The sequence below is a fragment of the Gouania willdenowi genome, chromosome 1, assembly GCF_900634775.1.
Source record: "Gouania willdenowi chromosome 1, fGouWil2.1, whole genome shotgun sequence".
Classification (NCBI taxonomy): domain Eukaryota; kingdom Metazoa; phylum Chordata; class Actinopteri; order Blenniiformes; family Gobiesocidae; genus Gouania; species Gouania willdenowi.
The window spans coordinates 35,304,462-35,330,589 of record NC_041044.1 but is presented as its reverse complement, the minus strand read 5'-3'; the positions used below and the strand labels follow the sequence as shown (position 1 = coordinate 35,330,589).

General features: G+C 36.9%; 2 protein-coding genes across 2 annotated transcripts; one reads left to right on the top strand and one right to left on the bottom strand.

Moving 5' to 3' along the window:
* Positions 1 to 165: 165 nt before the first annotated feature.
* Positions 166 to 7,935, bottom strand: pgam1b (phosphoglycerate mutase 1b). The gene is made up of 4 exons (XM_028445288.1): positions 7,517 to 7,935; positions 4,322 to 4,596; positions 2,891 to 3,071; positions 166 to 733 (listed from the first exon to the last, which is right to left on the bottom strand). Exons 1-4 carry the CDS (start codon positions 7,653 to 7,655, stop codon positions 564 to 566), a joined length of 765 nt encoding a protein of 254 aa, XP_028301089.1. The 5' UTR covers positions 7,656 to 7,935; the 3' UTR covers positions 166 to 563.
* A 2,181-nt stretch (positions 7,936 to 10,116) lies between these two features.
* Positions 10,117 to 25,644, top strand: pi4k2a (phosphatidylinositol 4-kinase type 2 alpha). Its single transcript, XM_028458532.1, has 9 exons — positions 10,117 to 10,577; positions 16,847 to 17,047; positions 17,139 to 17,270; positions 18,325 to 18,478; positions 20,435 to 20,496; positions 21,665 to 21,764; positions 22,985 to 23,118; positions 23,231 to 23,290; positions 24,562 to 25,644. Exons 1-9 carry the CDS (start codon positions 10,239 to 10,241, stop codon positions 24,721 to 24,723), a joined length of 1,344 nt encoding a protein of 447 aa, XP_028314333.1. The 5' UTR covers positions 10,117 to 10,238; the 3' UTR covers positions 24,724 to 25,644.
* Positions 25,645 to 26,128: the final 484 nt, after the last annotated feature.

Sequence of the window (26,128 nt, the reverse complement as noted above, 5' to 3'; positions counted from 1 at the left end):
AAAAATCTTTTGTTTAGAATGGGAAGAATCTACAGAAGTTTGGAAACTACTTGTTTATGATTCTAACTCTCACATCTTACCTTGTGAGTATGAACTGTTATTTTTCTTCAGATGGGTTATGGAAAAAAAAAAGAAAAAAAAATAGGAAAAACACTTTAGACTTCATTACATTTAGACTTATTGCATTTATTTTTTGCACAATGCAGAGCCATTCCATTTCTAAAGAAAAGAACAAATCCACTGTAATCCCATTCACTGTAATTATCAAATAATACAAAGCCATTTTGGGCTTAGTGGTCCTAAACTCATTGATTTGGTCATTAACTAAAGCAAGCTACAGCAGACAATTAGATCACAGCAGTTCTATTTTCAAAATGTTTGCTTTAGTTAAAAGTTACAACTAATCAGGCTAAATATCATATTGTACAATTGGCTGTCATAGAATAAAGTGCACATTGTGTGTCTAAGTATGTGCAAGTCAGCAATGCCTCAAACAGGAAATGACCTTGTTAACCAGATGGATAAACAGATGACTACAGTGTACCCTAACATCCAGAGAAAGTCTATTTCTTGGCTTTGCCCTGAGCAGCCACTGCCTCCATGGCCTTCCTGACAGTCTCCTCATCTCCCAGGAACTGCATGGGTCCTAAAGGCTTCAGGTTCTTGTCCAGCTCGTAGACAATAGGGATGCCAGTGGGCAGGTTTAGCTCCATGATGGCTTCCTCTGACATGCCTGGGAAACATTAACAGGCATGTTATTATGACGCCTTTGTAACATACAGAGATGTGGTGAAGAGTTTTGCTTAAATCAGAAAAGTACAGGGAATTTTGCCTTGTTATTTATGGTGGCATAAATAGAAAAATATTAAAAATATTGCACAGTACAAATTAATAATTCTGAATGTAATTTTGTGTCAATTTTTCCAGGAGTTTAATTACCTGGCCATCAAAATCGACTTTTGTTATTGGCTGAGAATGGTGCTTTGTGATGTTTTGGAGGGTTCTTACATCATGAACTGTTGGCCCCACCCCTCCTATAAAAACTAACACCTGTTAAATAGGCCGTGTTCAAAATGGCATACTAACATACTATTCATACTAAGTTTGACTTCTAAATTAGTGTGTTCACAATCACATTAGATAGAATGAAACGATTGAGTAGATGATAAATACCCAGATGTATACCATATCGGGACATTTTAAGTATGCACGGTGGGCACCCTAGTCACACTCAGCCACCCCACGATGCATTGTGAGTGGACATTCAGGGAATGTAAAATCGTCCTGAGACCGACTTCAAGCTAAAAATCAAACATCCCCTTTTCAAAACAAAAGCATCTCTTCTTGTCTTTAATTCATTTTTAACACTTTAGTAAATAGGACTCTTGTTTTGAAAATAATCATAAAATTTGTCAGTAGTTAATGACGGACAGCATGGAATCTCCAAAATGTCGGAATGAAATGTGTATACAGTACATGAGTTTTATGGATCGAATGAGCACATGTTGATAATCTACTTGGACACTTGGAAAGTTCCGAAAACATTTTAAGCTACAAAGTTGAAGAATCAGCAAAGATATTTAGCCCCAGGCTGTGTCTGAATAGTCCCTCCTATCTCCTTTCCTATCCACTTTTCTTTAACCCTCAGAAGTGTTTAAGTGGCCATGATAAACAGCGTTCACATTTTCTTCAAGCTGAGGAAATTGGGCTCAATGCTTCCTTTATAACCTCCTTTAGCCTAGGAAAACACTGATGCATCCTTTGCCAATGGGAGACGATATAATGCTGACTCACAATTCCTTGTGGTGACAACATTTAAAGGGACAGGCAAACTGAGCGCTCACGGAAAGTCGCGATGTCCGACAAGGGACGGAGATAATGTCAATTACCAATGCAATAATATGCATTGAACAACTTTAAATAATTTAAAACTCATGTCTTATTATATGTAAGCCAAATAATCAGATTATAACTGACATAAAAAGGGATTAGAGACATTTTTAGCCACATTATGTTTTATTCAACATAATTGATATTTCAGAGAAAGGTGAGTGCAAGCAACCATTCTCAATGTGACGTTCTTTTAGTTTTACTTTTGTTCCACATAGCGTGGTAGCCTCTTTTCCTTTGTTTTACATTCAAACCTTGTGATTTTTTAGATTATATCAGCAGAAAGTGTAATAAATGTGCTTTTAGTAGTCCATTTTTGGAAAGTTGTAGTTTTTTCAACACGGCAGACGTCACTAACCGTTGCGGCCATCGGATTATTACATCACTTAGTGGAAGTGTGTCTGATTGTCAAAATAAACGTGATGACCTTTTCCTAATTCCTCATTTCCTTAACCCTGTGATGTCATCCACAGGATTAAGGAACAGCGAAAAGGAAAGGAGACAGTAGGGACTATTTGGACGCAACCCTAGTGTGCTTCAGGTTTTTGGCATTGTAGGTTGGAAATGCATCTTGGGAAACTTGGAAGTACACTTCAGTGGTCATCATCCTAATCACACATAATATATAATAGACAGTATATGTAACCTTGATTAATCACCATAGTGAAATTCTTCACTGCATTTTACCCATTTTCCCTTGCAGCAGTTGGATTGCTCAACATCTTACAGTGATGGGATTCAAACCGGTAACTCTCAGGGTTTGCTTACTTTTTAAATTTTAAAAACTGGGGGTTTTGCAACGCCGTCATTTGAAATTGATCTGAATCTCTATTTATCTATCTATCATCTGTTTATCTATCTGCCAGCCTGTGGCTCTTAAATAAAAAGACAGTTCTGGCAGTTTCCAAACCCTCTTTGTCAAACTGCTCTCACTCTAATGCTAGAAAAGTGAGGAAGCGCAGGTTCCACTACATACTAACATCCCCACTCTACCTCTTACCCTCAAGATGCTTGACGATGCCCCTGAGACTGTTGCCATGCGCTGCAATCAGAACCCTCTTCCCTTCCTTGATCTGAGGCACAATCTCTTCATTCCAGAATGGCAGTGCTCGGGCAATTGTGTCCTTAAGGCTCTCACAGCTGGGAAGCTGGTCCTCTGTAAGGTCAGCGTAACGACGATCCTGCCAAAAAGAAAAGTGCAAAGCTTGGTTTGAGCTTCACGAGACTTCAATGCACTTGAGTCTTCCTGAGTCATCTCTTCTTCTAAGCTTCTTCCCTCTGGGCAGAAGTTCAGTGGCCACGTTTACATCGGACCTTTAATTCAGAATAAAAGTTAATCTCAAATAAAATCTTATTTCCAAATTAAGTGGCTGGTTTATCCCGAATTAAATAATTCCTCTTTCTTGTGAACACTTAATTCCGCTTTAAGTTTATTCCGGTCATTCTGCGCATGCGTGACTTGCCACGCTGGTGATGACATAATCAAGGATGGCTGCCCAGACTTGATGCGAGACTATTTATTTATCAAGAGCCTTAAAAGACACAAATATAATAAAAAGAGTGGATGAACGGAAGCATAAACATGCGGACATTCACACAAACTTACTACACACACACACACACAGACCTCAGCAAACAGAACAGGCTTCACCGGGGAATGAAGCACCAGAGCTTCACTAATGATGCGCGAATCAATATAAAGTTCAGTTTTCACTCATCGTCCAATAAAGTGGAGGTAGAACTGCTGTTGCATTAACCACTGGCTTTGGTTGACCACAGTATGATGGTCTGCCTCCCTTCTCCGCGTACCAAAGCAAAACCGTATGTTATTGTCAAGCTGCTGCTTCAAAGCTACAATCAAAATAAAAGTGAAAATAGTTCTCATGTGGTCTTCTACGTTGTAGCTGAAAAAAAAAAGGTTTGTGTGTTTTTTCCCAAAAACGTGATAGGTCACGTTCGCCCCCGTCCAATCATAATTCTTCCCAACCCCCAGACCGAAAGCAGAATTGAATAAAGTCAAATAAACCAGTTTTCCATGTAAACACAAAGCAAAACACTTTATTCTGAATAATTTAATTCCGAATAACTAATTTGACATAAAATAACATTATGTAACCGTGGCCACTGTCCCAAAATGTAGGACTCAAAAGACTTAAAAACAGATTTGTTCCTGCTTGTTATAGCACTGAACACATAGCATGTTTTTGCACATAAGTTATTTATTTGCTCCATCTATTTGTTCTGCATATTTATTTTTGTATTTTATCCATTTGTGGAACCAAAGGTATTTTAATCAATGTAAGGTTTGCTGATCACACTCTTGTTTTGTGTTTTGTGTGTAAAAAGAAGGTAAAAGGTAAAAAGTCATCTCATTTCACGGCAAAGAAAATCTACCTACGGGTACAAATAAAGTAACCTGAACCTCTGTTACCTTGCTTATGGCCTGATAGAAGTCATGACCCTCATCCATGGAAGGGGGAGGAATGTCAAAAGAGCGCCTCCAGATCTTGACCTGAGCTTCTCCGTGTTTGGCTGCAGTTTCAGCCTTGTTCAGCCCCGTCAGGCCTCCGTAGTGGCGCTCATTGAGGCGCCAGGTCCTGTGAACGGGGAGCCACATCTGGTCGATGCCGTCCAGAACAAACCAGAGGGTGCGGATAGCCCTCTTCAGGACAGATGTGTAGCAGATGTCAAATTCATAGCCGGCATCTGAGAGGACAGAGAAAGGACATAAACTCAAATGTTCATTGTACTTTGAAACTAATGACATGCCACTATAAAATATGAGTAAATGCCACAATCTAGACGGTCATCAGAAAAATTAAGTAATTAACAAAATCAGGGTCTAAAGTAGGGCTGGGCAATATATCGTGATTCAAAATATATAACGTTTTCTATTTTGGCGATATAGAAAATGACTATATCGCCTATATCAAGATATATATATTTTTTCTTAACTCATTTTTATTTATACAATCACACAGTACAAAAATCATCATACAAATACTTCAAATTATTCAGAGTACAGTCAAACAGTGCCCTGAACCATTTTTCCATATTTCTGATACATTTTATAGCTTATTTTGTATTAAAATACTTGTTTTAGGAGTTGCTGCTTTCTTTAATTCTCAGAGCAGCATTAAAAGCACAGTTAGATGGATTTCGGAGTGTGTCCTCACCCAAACTTTACCCTAAACAAGCCACACTACAGAACTCACTCACATGTGCTGTCTCTTAAAGGTGAAAAAGCCAAAAGTGGCAAATATTGTGCAGTGGTTTGTTAATAAATGTGTATGCGTAGCATTTTACATCAGCAAATTTAACACCGAATTACTGTATCTTTCTGATAACACTTTATTGAGATAAAAATAACGAGATTAATATTGTATATCGCCATTTTGAAAATAATATATCGAGATATGAGTTTTGGTTCATATCGCCCAGCCCTAGAAAGGAGACACATGATGAATCAGTAATCAACATAGATTTTTACATATTTCAAATTCAACCTTTAATCTGTATTGTTACACATTATCCCCCCATCATTTCTCTATTCTTGATAGAGTTGAGTTTACCATCATTGCATGCCATTTTTGTTTAGTCAGCCACAACAAGGCAATTGCACATGAGTGTGTGTGTGTGTGTGTGTGTGTGTGTGTGTACACGCCACAATTAATAGTGCTGAAGTAGTAAAAGTTTAATCACACAGAATGATCAATTAATGACAAATCCTTTTGCTACAATTTCTTCACAACACATTTAAACAGATGTACTTTATTAAGCCTCAAAGGAAAAAATTACTTTCTCGAGCCAGATCTACAGTAATACACCTTGTTAGGATACCTGCTTTGTCTTTTAAGACTACAGTTAAAAAAAAAAAAAGAAAAAGAAAATTAAATAAATTAGCAGATAGTTTGGACATGTGTCAATAGCATCAACAGTTGTGATGAGATCAATTCCACAACCAGTACAAAGGCCAATTGGTCAAATCAAAGATTAAAAAAAAAACCTCTTAAAGGTACAGTCTGCAACTCTTATAAAAGTGACTTTTTGTCATATTTGCTAAAGCTGTCACTATCAAAGGACAGCTTTACATCAAACTAGTAGTTTGTGTGAAAAAAACAGCTGCTCCTGCAGCGTTTGGCAGATTGCCAGAATGCACCGCGACCGAGCAAAAAGAACCAATCAGAGCCAGGATTGTGTTTGATGGACTGTCTGACAGCTGTTGCTCACAGTCCCAGCCCCTTTCCGGTGGAGCACCGTCGTTTTTACAGTGTATGGTCTGAAGAAATAGAAGATGGAATTGGTTACTTTTCTGCTTAAAAGGTAATTACTGCTACTTGATTTACATTATGTTTGATTTGTAATCTTTTACACTAGAACTCTGTAGTGCATGTGTTGTTTGTGTGCGCGCAGCAGCCTCCGTGTGGGTGCTGTAAGTAACACTGTGTTGTTGCTGCTGCTACTGAGGTGTGTGCACATAGAAAGAGAGAAGCGTTGCAGTAATATGCTTTTAACAGAGCATGTTATATTACTGTGACGTTGCTGTTGGACTAACGTTAGCTCGTTAGCTCCTCTCAGGGAGGGACTTTGGAAAGTTTGGAGGCAGGGCAAGAGAGCAGCGGGGAGGGAGGGGGAGAGAGGGATCTGAGAGTTGCGGACACCTTTAAATGATCACAGATGAAAACCCCTCAAGAAAAACTTCCTCAAAGTCTGGATGCCTTCATTGTATTTATAGTGTATAAACTTGCATATCATCAAGAGGGTGCACTGCAAATATGTCCTCTGTCTCTTGTGGACAAATATGTATGTTTGACAAACCAATGATTTGAAAGCCAAACAGCAGTCTGAGTAAAAAAAAATATATATATATACATATAATCTGGCAACCTCCTACTATATACCATAGTTATTTAACTTTCCATTTAAAACTCGTAACTTTTGAATCAACTAATGCATTTAACTTAATTATTAACTCTGTAATTTTAGCGATGTACAATACTGTTTTCTTTTTGTTCATTGGCTTTGAGTTTGACATAAGCAAGTTATTTAAACCAATTTGTTAGAGTTAATAAAAAAAATTAAAAAAAACACTCAAAACCCATGTATAGTAATAATAATAATATATCTTTATCTTTATTTTTATATGGCACTTTTCAAAAACCTCAAACAACAACATAACAGATGATAAAAAGAAAAGAGTATGTGTATTAATGAAAGTTTTCCTGCTTAAAGTAGTTTTAGCAGTTAAAAGCAAGTCTGAATAGATCCACTAGCTAAATACGGCCAGTAAGAGTTTAAATTAATTAGTTATTAATTCAAATTCTGGATAATTGGTACCCTATTGGAAATATCATTTTAAAACTAAACTGTATCAAAACAATAGTTATTTGCAAAAAAAAAAAAAAAAAAAATCTTTTGAGAATAAATGTATGGCTCCTAAATTTTTTTTTTTTTTTAAAAAAACCTTGGGGACATCTGCAGCATCCCTGCCTGATGACACCACCACCGTGCTCTGCACTGACTTCTCCCATAACCTACTGCAGGGTTGCATAATCGCAGGCAGGAGGAGAGGCCTTAATCCATGAGGGGAGAGAATAGAAAGCCTGATTAAACACGATCCAAGTACCTTTCAGGGCCTGTCCACCCCTCCTGGCCTCCCGTTCTCCGGTCTCACTGAGGTCGGCGTCGAACCAGCCGCAGAAGCGGTTCTCCTGGTTCCAGCAGCTCTCTCCGTGACGGATTAGCACCAGCTTGTAGGCAGCCATCCTCTTTGCAGTCACACCGGTGCCCTCTGCGCGGTGTTTCCGGAAACTCAGAGGTGAGGGATTCTTCCTAACAAGCAAAAAGACACCCGGGCTTGTCCAAAAAACTCCACCACTACCACAAAGACGTCCACGCAGAGTGGGACACACTGGAGCTAGTATTTTTTGGAGAGAGTATGGTGGGTTTGTGGACCACAGTAGCGACGTCGTGGGGAAGTTGACAGCGCTCACGTTCTGAGCTGGTTTGGTTTCCTCTTTAGTCCTGCTGGTTTCCACCAATCAGAGAGCAGAGCTGCACGGCACGCGCTGGAGGAGGGGTGTCATATCAGCGAGGATGCGCAGAGTAGCACGTTCACATCCTGCAGAAGCATTAAAAACGCCTTCTACCAGAGTTAATGTCTGTTCAACTGTACCATTCATTCATTCATTCATTCATTCATTCATTCATTCATTCATTCATTCATTATGTAAACACGAAACCTGAAAACCACTAAACGTTTTCCTGCCGTTTGTTATTGTTATTATTAATACTCTTAGTTCTCTTTCCTTTTATTGTTAGTCATTGTGTGTTTTCTTGTTTCTCTGATCTGTTCTCTGTCATATGATATATGATGCACATTATTTAATATGTTGTAATTGCTCATGTGTTCTATACTAAAAAAAAAGAGGAAATATCCCCTGAGTTTTGCTAAGTTAAGTTTGGTTTAGAAAAAAAATCCCCCTCTCTTTAAAAATGTGGGTCACAGAACTCATTGACACACTACATTTAGAGAAAATAAGGCAAGCCATAAATGGCAATGTGATTGAATTTTCTCGAAAACAACCTGTGCATTTTTCCTCATAAATGACAATCTTGGAGAGTTGCTGGAAATGCCTCTGCTCAACTATTTATTGCCCCATGGTGGATTGTGCTTGTATTGCATTAATCGTATACACTGGGTTTTTGAAGAAAAAAAAAACATCACACTGATCATGTAGAGAGTTCCATGTGATTTATGTTATTTTCAACCAGTGATTGTATATTAGCCACACAAAATAAATACTCAACAGTTTAGGAATATTGCAAATTTTGACTGTTATATTGTCTCTCTACACTATTTTGAACTTTTTGGCTCAAGTACTCCTTTTCTCTTATTTCTGAATCCACTTCCTTCTTTGTCCGACTACAACATTTTGCTCTGAATTCTATGAAAAAAACACCTGTATAGAGCAAAATGATGGGTGAGTGAATGAGTGTTTACACACATTTTAATAAATCTCATTTTTTTTAAACAAATGAAATGAAACAGTATTTTGTGCTTCCTGAATAGATTAATTTCTACAGTTTTTATCATTTCCGGTCATCTCCCACCTGGTTAGGAACCAAGACAAACCCTTGTATTTTCAGTTCATGTTCTCATTAATATAATTTCTGTCATCATTTATGACTATCACGTTTAACTAAAAATAAACTTTATAAAACCCCATATTTTATTACTTTCATTTGTTAATTTTCCACTTTCTCTCAAGTACCCCCTGTGTTGTCATTGTGAGAAACTCTGATCTACACATTATGAATAAATTAAAAATATCCCAAAACATAGTGAAGTATGTCCAGTTGGCTGGACATCAACTGGCAGTTGACAGTCGGGAGATAAACTTCCTGAAAAACCTAAACTTACCCTACTATATTTTGAGATGAAGTTATGTATGGGGGTAGATTTGTGTCTTTATTATTTAATCAAAAAAAGAAAGAAAGAAAGAAAGAAAGAGAGAGAGCTTCAAAACTTGTTCCACTTCAGTTAAAAAAAAAAAAAAGTTTTCAAACGCAAGTTTCGGGGGGATTCAAAGGCTTTTTCTTTGATTGAAAAGATCATTTTGATTTCATTTTTTCATTTTTTTTTTGGATTGAATAATGAAGACACAAATGTACTACCATGACATGGCTCAAATACAAAAAACATGACTTCAATCTATCTGGATATATATATATATATATATATATATATATATATATATATATATATATATATATATATATATATTCAATTAAAAAAAGTGTTCAAGTGTTCAAATGCAATTATATTGGACTCAAATATTTTTATTTTTTTTTTGCATTTGGACCCTTTTTTCTTTGATTAAAAATATACATTTTTGATTGAACTAAACTCTAAAAGGTATTTTTTTATTATTATTTTCTGATTGAATAATACCTCCATAGTTATGATACGTAATCAATGATCCATCTAAAGTAAAAAGCTGTAAAAAGTGAAAAGGTCTTCTTGTGAAATTAATTAAGCTTCCCAAATTTGACTATTACGTCTCCAATGTGGGCGTTTGAATATTGTCCAATCAGCACTGAAGCTCAGGTTGTTGACCATTTACTTGGAACGCTGATTGGTCAATAATACCAAGAACAGCGACATACGCCTATAACAATCACACACATTGGTTGCCAATGACGACAATCATTAGACCCCTCCTCTTCCCGGAAGCTGACAGTCATCTGACTTGTCTTTTTGCTTGTAACTGTTAGCCTAAACAGCTGCCGGCGCTCCACTTTTTCTTCTGTTCCGTTCCTCTTTTTTATCCTCCACCCGTCGTGTCATGGACGAGACGAGTCCGCTTGTCTCTCCGCTTCGGGACTCGGGTGATTTCAACTACTGCTCCGCGGAGCCCCCCAGCCCCAGGGGGAGTTTTGGAGGTACCCCGGGCTCCGTGGTGCGCATCCCGGCTGGCAGTCCGGGGTGCAGCCGTGAGAGGCAACCGCTCCTGGACCGGGATCGGGGAAACTCGCCTCGTGATCCCCACAGGAATGAGTTTCCAGAGGATCCAGAGTTCAGGGAGATCATCCGAAAGGCCGAGCGGGCCATAGACGAGGGGATCTACCCAGAGAGGATCTACCAGGGCTCCAGTGGAAGCTACTTCGTCAAGGATTCTCAGGGGGTAAGAAGTGCGGCAATTAACGTATCACACGACGTCAGCGTTTATTGTTTCGTTTATTTTACTCATTAAAGTGTAACATTTCTCACTCAGAAGTTTGCTTAATGCTGACAGATAATCTCTACTCAAATTCTGGCATTTATAACCCTTTCCACCTGACGTGTAAAAAAAGAAATCAACAATCAAAATTAATTATTTTAGCAGTTATTTTTGTTCATTCCTTATAACCAGCAGCACACAGATAGTTAGCTTTTAAGTAACATCATACATATTTAAAATTATACATTAAGTACATCATCACACATACACGTTAACTTAAAAACCAACGTAAAATGCAACGGCAAACTCACTTCACGACTATGTAACAAACAACAACCTCAAATGAAACAATGAAGTTCTCACATTGGATTTTCCAACATGGATTTCCTCATACTTTGGCACCCACGGTTGTCTGTCAATTTATCTACCAAGTGATCACATGACTAACACAAAGAGGCCTAGAGATCAGTAGAGCGAACAGTCAGTGCTTTACATGCTTAATAACAATAATAATAATAATAGTTTGTTTTATTTCAAAGCGCCTTTCAGGCCACCTATGGATACTTTACAATAAAAACGGTACAATAAAACAGAATAACACAAAAAGACCAGTCCAATGTTATAAATATCAGTAAAAACAGAATAATAAATCTAATCTGTCAGACGGTCAAGGTAAACCAATGAGCAGACTTTGTAAAGTGAAAAAAGTTGTAGAAGAGGCTAAAGTTGTGTGTAAAGTTGACTAAACCTCAACTTCCTTATCTATGGAAATATTGGTTTGAATATCTTTGTGGTCGTCTGAGCCTTTTCTGTGTCAGTATACCCCTCAATTTAGATATTTTTTCTAAATGCTAAAATGATCCTCAAGAGAACTAACTAAACTTGATATCAATTACAGTATTTTGATAGTTGTTAATTTAATTTCATATGTGTAAACCATAGAACTATGACACGGTTCCCCAGGTTTGCATTTAATTCAATTGTAAATGACCATTTTTATAGAATTTTCATGCCAATTACAATTACAAAGTCAATTCTCTGAACTCAATTACGATTACAACAGAAACTGATTATTTCAATTACAACAACATATTTTTTTAAATTACAATTCTAATTATGCCGTAATTGTAATTAACAATACATTTTTCACGATTACAATTATAATTGATCTCAACCCCGCATACAACAAGAATTTTATCTTCACAACTTTTCCCACATCAATGAAAACCAAAACTGTAATTTGTAAGCACTGAACTAAATGAATCAGTGTTAATCCTAACCAGGCGCAAACAAGCTACAGATAGTTTTGAAAAGGTGTTGCACACTTTCACATTAAAAGAACAAAGGTGAAAAGAAGATAGAGCAGATACAAGTCCAGCTTTTTTTTTTTTTGTCTGCACATGCTGTCGAAGGTCAACACAGCAAGAAGTGCAATCTTTGATAGACAGCAATGCATGTTTTGTTATTGTAATTAAATAAACTATTTTTTTAATTGCATAATTATGACCATCACCAGCCCTCCCTAAGGAAGGGTAAGAATCACTTTATTATAGGGAGGGTTTAAAAATAGAGGGCAGTGTTACACCTGGGTGGGGGGGAAAGGAAGGAGGAGTCAGGGTAGGAAATGGAAAGGGTGGGGAAGAAGTGACCGCTTTAAAGTGAGAGTGAGATGTGATGTTGTAGTTGTGTATATTGTGCTTATTGTGTTGTGAAATCCATTCAGCCAGTCTAGTGACAAGTGTGAAGCTTAGGTATAATGGTGGTGGCCGTCACTAGTGGGAAGGAGTGAGTGGTTTTACCTAAAACTGGTATTTGGGATCAACATGTCTAAGGATAAGCCCATTACGAATTTATGCCACAGCCCAAGACATGCCAGTGCATCCATGAGCAATGTTTGTGCAAGATCCGCTTCTGCGAACCCAGTCACCACAGTCCGAGAGGCACCGCCCTCCACACGCACACCCGAGAAAGCCCCAAGGAGCCGAGGGCCAAGCGCACCCCACCACCACCCCAACCCCCAACTCCATCCGTCTGTTTGAGTTAAAGGGGACAATTTTTCTTAGAAAATGTTTAAGATAGGATAAACAATTTCGGTTTAAGATAGTTAGTAATTTTATATTCTGATGTGATAATATTTTCATATGTATACATCTAAGTTCTTAGATTTAGGACAAGGTTTTTGAGTTATAATGACAACCAATCTGGCGGGGGATGTTGATGACTGTCTTGTTTTAAGTTGAAATGGCACTGAGGCTTTTTGGAAAAAGTGAATGCAGCACTCCGAGTTAGTAATCGCAACCCATGGCTGTAATTAGATAGCCACAATCCTCTCTCTACTGTGCTGTACTGATGTCAATGACAATGATGTTGATGTTTTAGGAAGGAAGAAATCCCTATGTTTATATCGTGATATTTGGTTGATGAAAACGAGCTAGTTGGCTAAATGCCGCAACAAAAACAGGCTGCTGGTGATTTATATAGAATTTATTTGAATTCTAGCATCTGTTGAAAGAGTATAGCAGGTATTTCTCTGTTTATCTGAAGTGGACATCACAATTACATTACAAGTAATGTAATTGTGTTCATTGTCCACAGCAGGCTTTTTAAAAAGGTTATAAGTAACAGAAATAATAAGAAAGTAAGGAAAAAATATGCACTGTACAAAACATTACAACAATAAATGAAAAGCAATATTAAAAGTTAAATACAGTCAGTTGTAGGGAAGAGGCAACACGGGCAAGTGAGAAACCAGGTAAAACTGTTCACTCATGTGAACACTACTGTTCTGATTTTAGCCATTTGATTTTATTAGTTCTACTTTATTTGTGTGTATTTTTTCCTGAGAGTCGATTAAAACATTTCGATTCAGCTTTTGCGGTTGTCAAGTGTAAAGTGAGACTATTGTACATTATGTCCTTCAACATTTGGCTGTGTTTGAAATGGCATACTCCGTACAATACACTACAAACTCAACAAGTATATACTGTCTACTATGTACTGTAAGTAGTTAGGAGGATTAGGATTGCGACCGTTCCCACTGAAGTATACTTCTAAGTGTCCCAAGATGCATTTCAAACCTATGAAAAAAATCTGAAGCAAAATATCTCAATTGATTCTCCATGTTTGAAAGTTCAGAAAACATTTTAAGCGAGAAAGTGACCAAGTAGAATATCAACGTGTGGTCATTTCATCCATAAAACTCGCGTATACACATTTCATGCCAACGTTTCGCTGGAGACCAGCCATTGTGCTACTACTGGTTAACTTCAAAATAAGAGCCCGATTTACAAAAGGGTTAAAAACTAATTCACAATTAATTTGTTTTGAAAGGAGGATGTTTGATTTTTAGCTTGAAGCCGACCCCAGGACGACTACTAATTCCGTGTGATGAACACCATCTTTTCCATCCATCAGATATGTTTAGCAGAATGATTCAGCTGCTGTTTGCTAATATGAATATATTAGCATTTTTTTCAAACTCAATCATTTAATTCAATCCACTTTATTCATACATCACATTTTGCACACAAGACTGAGCCTGTGCTGCACAGATTGTGCTATAAAACAATCAGTAAAACGGACAAAAAAGGTCAAACTAAACTACTGTAGACTGTAAATAAAACAATTCCCCATTACCATTTTTGCTTCTGTTAACCACTCTCTAACTGCTACTTTTGCTTTATCAGAGGAAGTTGCACCCCAAACAAATCTACAGTAGAACCTCTGGGAGTTTTTGTGACCCAGTCAAGCGTAAAGTGCAGCAGCACTTTAGGAAAACATAAAGTCATGACAAATGTTACGCAACAATTTGAATATCATGTTTTGTTACGATTCTGAATGAAATCCTTTTTTTTTCTTGATTTAATTGATTTAAATTTTATATAAAAAAAATAGTCATCTCATGTCCCCTATCACATATAAAGAGTTTTGTCTTTAAAGGTGCAGTCCGCAACTCTCAGATCCCTCTCTCCACCTCCCTCCCCGCTGCTCTCTTGCACTTCCTCCAAACTTTCCAAAGTACCTCCCTCAGAGGAGCTAACAAGCTAACGTTAGTCTGACAGCAACATCACAGTAATATAACATGCTCTGTTAAAAGCATATTACTGCAGCGCTTCTCTCTCTCTCTCTATGTGCACACACCTCAGCAGCAGCAGCAGCAGCAACAACACGTGTCACTTCCAGCAGCCACACTGAGGCTTCTGCACAAACATGAACAACAAATGCACCACAGAGTTCTAGTGTAACAATTACACATCAAACATAATGTAAATCAAGCAGCAGTAATTTCCTTTCAAGCAGAAAAGTCACTAATTCCATCTTCTACTCCTCCAGACCATACACTGTAAAAAAAGAAGGAAAGGGGCGGGGACTGTGAGCAACAGCTGTCAGATAGCCCATCAAACACAATCCTGGCTCTGGTTGGTTCTTTTTGCTCAGTCGTCTACCAAAGGCTGCAGGTGCAGCAGGGGGGACTCAATGAGTTTGTTTTTTTCACACAAACTACTAGTTTAATGTAAAGCTGTCCTTACATAGTGACAGCTTTAGCAAATATGACAAAAAGTCACTTTTACAAGAATTGCAGACTGCACCTTTAACAAAAAAAACACCAAAAAAAGGCAACATTATGTGAATATAAGGACAGTCTTAAAAACACTAATATCTTTTCTTATATCGTATATATGATGACAATTAAAATAAAAGCACAAACAATAGGGTCCTTTGTTCCATTTTGGACTTCGGACCCTAATGAGATTTTCACTAAAGCTAAGTCGCCCATCACTGATGTTACATTCTCAGCTCGGGGTCTTATCCCCTGATCGTCGACCCCCACCTCTCCAGTTTCTTTAGTTAGTCACCACCATGCTTAGTAGTAGTCATGTGCTACTTCCCCTGTAAGGGTATAATTCTCCTTTATGACCAGATTTAATGTTGTAATCATTGTGTGTAAGCGTGTACGTGTGACACAAGGTCATTGTGTCATGTGATACATGTTTGATAAAGCCCTAAATGTCTCACTAATCCACGTCTTGTGTGTTAACTGTAATCCTATGTAAAAAGTAGAATTCTTCCTTTTCATTTCAAGCATTGTTGGTTTCTTTGGTTTTTACTTGATTTAATATTAAACCACATTTTAAAGCATATAAAATGTGAATATTTTGAGCTACTTGTGTATTATTGATCTCTTCCTGTGTTGGAGGTTTCACTGGCATTTTAAGAGTCACAAAGGCAAATATTGTGTGTGGTTTTAATCTCACATACAAACGGACCTTTCTCCTCCTCCACTAATATGTCCCTGATAAAGAGCTTTGTCCACTTTTCTGTCTCATTTTACCTCCTTGATTTCCAGTGGTTATCGTTTTTTCCTTTTTTTTTTTTTTTATTTGCTGAGAGAAATTTGAAGCCTATTTAGTCGAGTTCAGTGGTTCCCAAACTTTTCACATTCCCGCAACCCTTCAGATCTTTAACCTGAAGCCCTGTCCCCTGTACGCCTGCAAACTTAAAAAACACAATAATGTAATGCAGTGTTTTTCAACCTTGGGGTCGTGACCCCATGTCAGGTCGCCTGGAATTCAAACGAGGTCCTCTAAAATGTCTAGTAATTTATAACAGTTAAAAAAAAACTGATTAAAAATGTATTTTTAGAATGTTTTACTTAAAAAAGAATAATAACACCACACACGAAACAATCTTAAATGACTGTATTCTATACTTTCACTTTCTTTGATATAAATGTAGTTCAAATAAAATGCATCTTGTCACTTTGTGCACTAATCCTGGTAACGACAAACATTATCAAAAGCTAATTCTAGAAAGAAAAAAGAGTTTCTGGAGATGCAAAAAATTTGTGATATTAAAATCCCAAAAAAGGTTGGGAACCACTGATGTAATGTCACATACAATGTAGCCCTACAGTAAAACCTATCGTGTTGAGGAATAATGTATAATAACAATCTGTAGAGAATGTAAATTGATATAGCTAATTTGCGCTTTTTTGATGAAAAAATAGCTACTCTTAAATCAGCTAATGTGTAGTTTGTGGCAATGCATGGAGGCTCCTGACTGCTGGTCTATTTATATTCTAGTTTGCAATTACATTTTTTTTATTCATGTACCCACATGACAATATGCGTACCCATGATGGTACCCGTACCCCACTTTGGGAACCAAGGGTCTAGTTTATGTCAGTTGTTAATAACTGACACTAACACTGCGCTCTGTTTCTCTCTTTGCAGAAGATTATCGGAGTGTTTAAACCCAAAAACGAGGAACCTTATGGCCAGTTAAATCCCAAGTGGACCAAGTGGCTCCAAAAGCTCTGCTGCCCCTGCTGTTTCGGACGTGACTGTTTGGTCCTTAACCAGGGTTACCTGTCGGAGGCCGGGGCCAGCCTGGTTGATCAGAAACTGGAACTCAATATTGTTCCGAGAACAAAGGTATAAACCGAAATTTCACAAAGCAACACCTTTGAAACCCTAGTTGTTGTTCCTTCTCTTTGTTTGGTAAACAACCTTTTCTCTTTTTTAGGTGGTGTATTTGGCAAGTGAAACGTTCAACTATAGCGCCATAGACAGGGTTAAGTCACGAGGGAAAAAGCTAGCCCTGGAAAAGGTGCCTAAAGTGGGCCAGCGTTTCCACAGGATTGGACTTCCTCCTAAAGTAAGTCAAGATAAATCTTTTCTTTAATGCACCTTGGTCAAACTCATGGCCCGGGGGCCAAATCCGGCCCTTTGGAGCATCCAATTCGGTCCGCTGGAGAAAGTAAAAAATGACAGAGAAAACATGAATCATTGTGTAAATGAAACTCAACAATTTTTGCAGGGACTCACAGTTTTCCCAGTATTTATATTGCATGATTTCAGTCATTTTTAATGTTAAACTGTTGAAAAAACTCAAAATTCTTTAATTTTTGTAAAACTAAAGAATTGATTTTACGTAAATAGAAATTGGTCACAAAATCTAGGAAATTTAAAGTGAAGATCCTGTTGGGACCATATTTACCAGTTATTTCTTGGATATGATCAGTTTCTTACATCTTTTTGTTTTTTATGTATATGTAGAAGTGCAAACTAGGGCACAATAATGTTGAAATGACTTGTTTTACCGTATAAAATCTGTGTCCCACTTGAGCTCAAGCTGCTCCATATTTGGCCCCTGATCTAAAATGAGTTTGGCACCCCTGCTTTAATGTGTGTATGTGATTGTATTTCATTATAAAGGCATTTATTAATTAAGCATTTCTAACTGAAATTCTTAAAAATGTGACAAAAACAGTTCTGTATTATTACAGTGAGTTGAGGTTAATAAATAACATTTTTCTGAACTGTTTGTGTGTTGAACAATTTTAAAGAGCAACTACTGTAACTTTTCTGCTCAAAACAAATGTATTTGTGTATTGTTGAGTGATCCTCGTCCAACTCTTGACATTTTCATTAAAGTATTTCTATTTGCCAATTTTATTTTAAAAATGTTTGAGTGAACTTAAAAATGAAGATCCTGCCACCATGCATAACCAGAAAACATTGGCTTGAAGAATCCATTTAAAGATGAATGATCATCTTTTTAATAATATCCAAATACATGAGGAATAAGCATCACAAAGATCCCTCTTTAAAGTGCCCAGTTTTTTTGTTTTGCGTGTGTCTCGAGGTACTGAGTCGGAGGAAAAACCACAGTATTGATAGAACAAAACACACTGCTTTTTGCTTTGCAGGTCGGCTCCTTTCAACTTTTTGTCGATGGCTATAAAGACGCAGATTTCTGGCTGCGGAAGTTTGAAGCTGAGCCTCTGCCTGAAAACACCAACCGTCAGCTACAGCTTCAGTTTGAGCGGCTCGTTGTCCTCGACTACATCATCAGAAATACAGGCATGCACTCTGAGTCATAAGGGACAAATAGACAACCAATCCTATTTATTAGAATGTATTATAGGTAATGCACAGCTGTCTTGAGTAATAAGGTGTAAGAATACACAGTGTAAGACAGTGGCTGTGTTTGAAATGTCATACTCCGTACTATACTCTACAAACTTAATGAGTATATACTATATATGATTAGGACAATGACCGCTAAATATCTCTGTCGATTTGCCACTTCTGATAACATTTGAAGTGAGAAAAAGACAAAGTAAAATATCTACATGTGGTCATTTGAGCCATGAAACTCATGTAAACACATTTCATTCTGACATTTTGAACATTTTTGGAGACCCTTCATTGTGCTACTGACTAAACTTCTGGTTCACTTCAGAAAAAGAGCCCTATTTACAAAAGGGTTAAAAACTAATGAAAGACAATAAGAAATGCTTTTATTTTAAAAAGAGGAAGTTTGATTTTTAGTTTGAAGCCGGTGTCACGGTCGGAGTTTGCATCGTGCTGAGATTGTATATGCACATGCGCACTACCGGAAAATGAATTTTTGCTACTTTTGCTGTGCTGAGATTGTTCATTCAGTTAATGTTATTGGAAAATGAGTTTTTGCTACTTCAGCTGTGCTTTTTGCTAACTTTCGCTGTGCTTATTTTCCAAAAAAAAATGATGAGAATATAACTCAATACAAATAGGAATAATTTATTTTCCAAAAAAACATGATTATAATATACATTATACTTTACAATAACAAGCTGTTGTATTCATACAGATTAGCAATCTGATCATGACAATCATATTTTTTGAAGCATTTTACAGCAATCCCTGTATAACAAATCCAGTACAGCAATCTCAGTATGAGCTACAATTTTTGGCATAAAATGCACTTCACTGACAAATAACTTGCTGAAATATTAATACACAATATTAATGTGAATTACAATTAAGATATCATTGTTATCTCAGTATGACAAATTGCATATGGGGCATGGCAATTCCAGCATGGGTACAATTGCAGTACATGACTGCTACATGTCTGACAATCTCAGCACGGTTACAGACTCAGACCGTGACAGTGGTCCCAGGGTGATTTTACATTCTGCTGGCAATTTAACATGGGTCGGTTTAGTATGAGTAGTGTGCATGCAATACTTACAGGGTTCCCACGTATCCCTAAAAAGGCATTCAATTCATGAATCTAAAATTAAGGCCTTAATTGTCATTAAAATGTCTTAAATCAATTTTTCAGAAGTCTAAACTTTTAACACATAGTATGATTTTGTGATTGTAATTAGTCTCACATTTCAAAATAAATGACAAAATTAATTTAAAAAATATATATATAATTTACCAACATTGTTCAATCACTGCAGGACTCTGTGCAGATGCACATTATGCTTGTAGCAACTTTCAACAACATGGGGAAATGTAAATGAAGATTTTTCTTAATGGCTCTTATTTTTGTTGTTTTTTAGATTTCTGGCTAGTTTTGTAGTTGTATTGTGTGTTTTGGGAGTGATTTTGTTTATTTTAGTTTTATTGACATTTCGTGTATTTTAGTGTGTTACCTTGGGTGCCGCTAGTTGCACGTCTGCACTAGACCCTGGAAAAAATGTACCCTAACTCTATGTAATTGATGTGGTGTTTTTTTTTTTCTCCCCCCAATTGCATTTACTTTTGAGGTTGGTCATAAATTTAATTTCAAATGGCATTAAAAAGTCTTAAAAAGTTTTGAATTTAATTTGACTGAAGCTGTAGAAACCCTGATATATCCTGATATAGTATACATCCTGGTATTTCTCGCATACTCAATTATTACATACTTATTTTGACGTCAAACTTAGTCTGAGTAGTACATTAGCATGTCATTTCGAACACCAGTTTCTATGCATATGAGACTACGTAGCTACATCAACAATGTCAACCTTGTCATATTTGAACCTTGGTGTATTTCAGACAGGGGCAACGACAACTGGCTGCTGAAATATGACTGTCCAATGGACCCCGTCGGTAATAGGGTGAGGAGACACAGACATACATATTTATACTATTCAAAGTACGTTTAAGTACAGGTTTATTGAGGATGGCTGCTGCTTTGAATTCCACGCATGCATTTGCATCTAAAATCTGTCAAAATGCTTCATTTGCAAATAGATTTTTTTTTTTACAGGATATATTTTACAAAGTATTTCTTCTATAATCTGCTAATACTGAAAGGATTCAAATTGCAGAAACCTTTCCCAGTCTAAAGAGAGCACACCATTGCAAAGCCAACACACAAAGACACAGTCGTTCACACATTCCCCATAATTTGGAGACTCCAGCCCCCATGATGTTGTTGATTTTTATACCTTTCTCTAAGAACATCCTTTAAACCTGGATTTAAACCCATGACATTCCAGCACACGTGTCAAACTCAAGGCCCGGGGACCAAATCCGGCCCTTTGGAGCATTCAATTCGGTCCAGTAAAAATGACAGAGAAAACTTTAATTATTGTGTAATTTCCAAAGTAATTCAGTTGTAGATATCTCAAATTCACTAATTTAATGAAACTCAACAATATTTTCCTTTGTTTATATCACTAGAATGAAGTCATTCTTAACTGCAGATTGTGGAAAGAACTTTTAATATTTTCACAAATCTTGCAATTCTACAAAATTCTCCTAAAATACACAAGATTTGGTTACAAAATCAATAATTTTTGAAGTGAAGATCCTTCAGGGACGGATATTAAAAACTAGGGCACAATGATGGTACCCCACCTAAAATCTGTGGCCCACTTAAAATCAAACTGGTCAATATTTGGCCCCTTAACTTAAATGAGTTTGACACCCCTGTTCTAGGAAAAATGCAGCATTGCTAAACTTCTCTATTGGTAATATCCCTGGATAGGGCTTTTTTTTGCCTCAGTGGTTTATTTTGTTTTTTCACATTCACAAAGTTACAGATCAGAGCTAATGTCACAGTGTGTTGCCACACAAGGATCCCAAGTGTTTATTATTAACCTCAGTCCTTCTTGCTGGGGAGAACAGCTAAGGTGATCTGTAGATATTTAGGGGGGCTGGAATGTCTGGGGGTCTTGCTCTCAGTGCTAGGGTTTAAGTGAGTATAAAGATGGAAAACTTCAAACTAATGATGGTTCCTACAATGTAATAATTGTTAATGTTAGATCTGTTTCTTTACAGGAAACAGACTGGGTGGTAGTGAAGGATCCAATAATCAAGTTGGCAGCTATTGACAACGGTCTTGCCTTTCCTCTCAAACACCCCGACTCCTGGAGAGCATGTAAGCCCAGACACTGGAAACCATTGCACCATCTTTGTGAAGATGCTGCTTCTCATTTATTTTAACAGTACATGCAGTAAAAAGCCATTAGCCATTACATTTGTGTTGCATTGCTTAAAACCAAACAATTTTTTTTAGCACATTTGTTATTCATGTCTTCATTTGATCTGATTAATTAATGAGGATGTTGGTGGCAAAACGTTCAGAAAGTTCTCGAGATTTATGCTTGTACTTTTAAACTTTTTGGGTTATTACTTTTTTGTGAAGCTGCATTGACTTTTCAGCTGCGATCCCATTCTTAGAGTAGACGGCTCGTTAAGAGTGGAGCTGCTTCAGTTTTTACCTTAAAATCTTTGCAAACAAATTACGAACCATTCAACGTTTAACATGTTCAGCTAATATATTCAACACATTTCAACCTTTTTCATTTTTTTTTTACCTTTTTCAACCTTATTGCTAATGTTAATGCTATTGCTAGGTTAATGCTAATGATAGGATAATGCTATTGCTAGGCGAATGCTAATTCTAGATTAATGATAATGCTATTGGTAGCCTAATGCTAATGTTAGTGTTCATGATAGGTAAATGCTAATGCTAGGTTAGTGTTAATGTTGGGTTAATGCTAATGCTAGATTAATGCTGTTGCTATGTTAATGATAAGGCGAATGCTATTGGTAGCTTAATGCTAATGCTAGATTAGTGTTAATGCTAGATTAGTGTTAATGCTAGGTTAGAGTTGATGTTAGATTAATGCTAATATTAGGTTAATGCCATTGCTAATCCTAGGTTAATGTTAATGATTGGCTAATGTTATTGTTAGGCTAACACTTTGTTAATGTTAATGCTAGGTTATTGCTAATACTAGTCATAGGTTAATGTTAAGTTAGTGCTATTGTTAGATTAGTGCTAATGCTAAGGTTAGGTTTGTGTTAATGCTTTATGTTAGGTTCGTGTTAATGCTAATGCAAGGCTAATGTTAATACTAGGTTAATGTTAAAGCTAGCTTATGCTAGGTTGATACCAATGTTAATGATAGCTAATGTTAATGATAAACTAATGTTATGCTAATGTTAGCTAATGATAAAGCTAGCTAATGCTAGCTAAGCTAATGCAATGCGACAACACTTACATTTTCTCCAGGAAATGCAAATATTCTATTTGTAACTGTATTGAGTATCATGAGTAAATGTTCAGGCTCTGTTTTGTTGTCCAATCACCAGACCCTTTTTACTGGGCGTGGCTCTCCCAGGCCAAAGTTCCTTTCTCCCAAGAAATCCGAGAACTAGTCCTACCGAAACTTTCCGACCCGAATTTCAACAAAGATTTGGAAGAAGACCTCTATGAACTATTTAAGGCAAGTAATTTTTTTTTAAAGAGCTAGATGACTTAGTGTGTCAGCAGTTTGGAAGACCATGAGTTTTGTGATTGCAGTGTTTAAATTGTGCATTATGTTTTGTTTCTTTTAGAAAGATCCTGGTTTTGACAGGGGCCAGTTTCACAAACAAGTAGCAGTTATGAGAGGGCAGGTGAGTCATTTTCTATCCCCTGAAATCCTGTAAAAAGGAAACAATGGGTGAAATGCAAACTTGTTATTGTTTGACATACAATGCTAGAGCAGCCACGTCACAGGAACTTCAGTTTTTAGAGTCGTGGTGAAGTTATATTCTGACCCAAACTTTCTTGTGGGCTTGCTGCATGTCAGTTATAATTGTAATCGCGCAATTAATAATAAATTACAATTATAGCGCAATTATAACTGTATTTTTTTTTTTTTAATCTGTTGCTGTCGTAATCGTAATGAAATTGTAATTGAGTTTAGATAATTAACTTTGTAATGGTAATTGCTAGGGGTGTCCTGATTCGATATTGATATCGGATATCGGTATTATTCTCTGTTTCAGTAACATCACTTGATAAAGCCTTTTCTAACATTCCACATTACAAAATAAGTAAAAGTATGATTTGTGCTGACATCGCATCGCTATCGGTATCGACCAGTACGCAAGGCTGCAATATCGGTATTGTATCGGAAGTGAAAAAGTTATATCGGTATATCCCTAGTATAAAAATTTGTCAGTTATAATTTTACGCAAAACTCGGGAACCATTTTACAGTTATATGTACAGTTTTACACACATGTAGTTAATAATAATTAAAATATGTTTCATATCAAGCTTTCCCACATTTTACTAATTAAGAAAAATTTCAATCAAGTTGTATATTGACACAAAAAAAGCTCAGAGTCCACACCTGAAATATTAAAACCTATATTTTAATTGATTCGGAAGCCTAACAAGGTAACCAAGGAATGAAAAACAAATGGGACAATAGATAATAGTGTATTTTACAACTGATTTAGGACATGGGCCAAAACCGACCTGTTATCATAAGAGATACTAACGCAAAGCTAACACAAGAAGAAGGTTAAGTTTTATGGGCTTTTATTAAAGGCTCAGTAATTGCGATTAATTCTAATTGAACTTTAGAAATTGAGAGCATATTTGTAATTGACTTTGAGGATTAAAACTAATTGTATTTTAATTGTAAGTGGAAGAAATGCTGTTCACTGTAATCATAATTTATTTGTAATTGAACATGGGTAATTGAAAACGCAATTGTATCTGAAAAATGTAACTGACCCCAACCCTGGCTTGCAGCTTAATATATGCCGCCTCATCCATCTCATAATGGAGGTTAATATAGTGTCATTTAACCTGCCAGTGACCACAATCTTATGCCTGATGGGTGTACGCCTGACAATTTTGTTGGTAATCTTCTCCTTTCCTTTTTTATTAAGATCCTGAACCTGACCCAAGCACTGAAAGATGGCAAAGCCCCCCTCCAGCTGGTCCAGATGCCACCGGTATCCTTAGAAACAACCAGAGCACCTCAAAGAGCAACCAATGAGTCCTACACCCAGAGCTTCCAGAGCAGGAGACCATTCTTCAGCTGGTGGTAGGGAAAGAGCAGCACGAAAGGTGGGAGTGAGGACACATTGGACAACAGTGGACACAGAGTTAAGAGCACAGGTTTTTGTCCTGGAAATAATCCGTCACCGTCACCACCGCTTTGTCTCCTGTGGTGGTCCTGCTACCCCGAGGGCTTTTGGTTTGGAAAAACAAGGCCAAAAATGGAAGAGTTTCCCAACATAGCTTCCCTGTTTCCTTCTGTGCCTTGTGTGGATTTGAATGAACTAACACATAAATTAAGGACACGCGTCCACCTGAGAGTGAGACATTTCTGATGGATTCCTGCACACAAACGCTGACCAGTCGGAAATGATTTGTGCATTTGTTGCATTCCATGTGTTTTTTTTTTTTTTTTCTTTCTTTTTTTATATATATAATCATACCTCTCTGCCTTTAAATGTTCACATGAAGGACTCACTCCCTCACACCTTCTGAGCTGCTGATCGCAGTGGTGACGATGGATCAACGTCATTTTATGTCTTTACAAATAGAAGCAGTTTGGTCGTTTTAAGGAACTCCAGGCAGGGTGTGTAGGAGTTTATAAACTGATCTCAACCCATGTGAACTGGGTTATTCATAGCTTCTCCAAATAGCATCATCAAGTCATGTGAGGTGATTGTAAGCAAGGAAACAAATGTTAAAGCTGTGACTGCAACGACTAGCTCACATCAAAGGACCTTTTCCATCAGATTAGTGGCATCAGAAGATGAAGATCAAAGTGTTGGTTTATCGTTTGCTGTCTATCACATCTTGTTTGTGTTGATCCTCAGGCTCATGGGTGGACCGGCGTAAACAATGACGTAACTTCCTGCTGTGCTGAACTGACATGAAATGTATGTGACAATGCACTGTAAAATTTGTTTGTATTATTTAATTATAGATTATAATTAAAAAAAACTTACATTAATACAGCATGAATGAATGAATTGACTTTATTTAAAATCTGTACAAAAATATGTTTTTTCTAAAAATTAATAAAACAAACCATACACAAGGTCAAAACAGGATTCGGGTTGTTACGGTTAAATTTGCGGTTGACCTCATTTGGAGACATGATTGGAGCCCTGGTTGAATTAGAGAGTCCAGTTAAAGCATGATGATTTTATAAAAAGGATTTATTATAAACTAAATTAAAAAAAAAAAAGTACACACTTGAGTTGATCTCATTTTATATAATTCCATATATATACCCAATAATCCAGATAAGTATTTATGTCTTCAATCATCATCTAAATTTATTTTTGTGTATGACTTTTATTCAGTTTATTTGCACTGGTGAAGACTACTTTTTTCAAGAAATTTATTTTTATCTTCTGACATGTTTTGACTGTCAACTGCCAGCCTTCTTCAGAGGCGTATGCTGATCGCTTTGGTGTGTCCTTGACTTCTACGTAA

What these genes read in the sequence shown, in the direction of transcription:
- pi4k2a (XM_028458532.1), top strand. Translation starts at nt 10,239, where the DNA reads ATGGACGAGACGAGTCCGCTTGTCTCTCCGCTTCGGGACTCGGGTGAT. An exon ending in GGATTGGACTTCCTCCTAAA is followed by an intron (nt 17,271 to 18,324) that starts GTAAGTCAAGAT and finishes TTTGCTTTGCAG; the next exon opens with GTCGGCTCCTTTCAACTTTT. An exon ending in ACCTCTATGAACTATTTAAG is followed by an intron (nt 23,119 to 23,230) that starts GCAAGTAATTTT and finishes TGTTTCTTTTAG; the next exon opens with AAAGATCCTGGTTTTGACAG.
- pgam1b (XM_028445288.1), bottom strand. Translation starts at nt 7,655, where the DNA reads ATGGCTGCCTACAAGCTGGTGCTAATCCGTCACGGAGAGAGCTGCTGG. An exon ending in GGGTGGACAGGCCCTGAAAG is followed by an intron (nt 4,597 to 7,516) that starts GTACTTGGATCG and finishes CTGTCCTCTCAG; the next exon opens with ATGCCGGCTATGAATTTGAC. An exon ending in TCTATCAGGCCATAAGCAAG is followed by an intron (nt 3,072 to 4,321) that starts GTAACAGAGGTT and finishes TCTTTTTGGCAG; the next exon opens with GATCGTCGTTACGCTGACCT.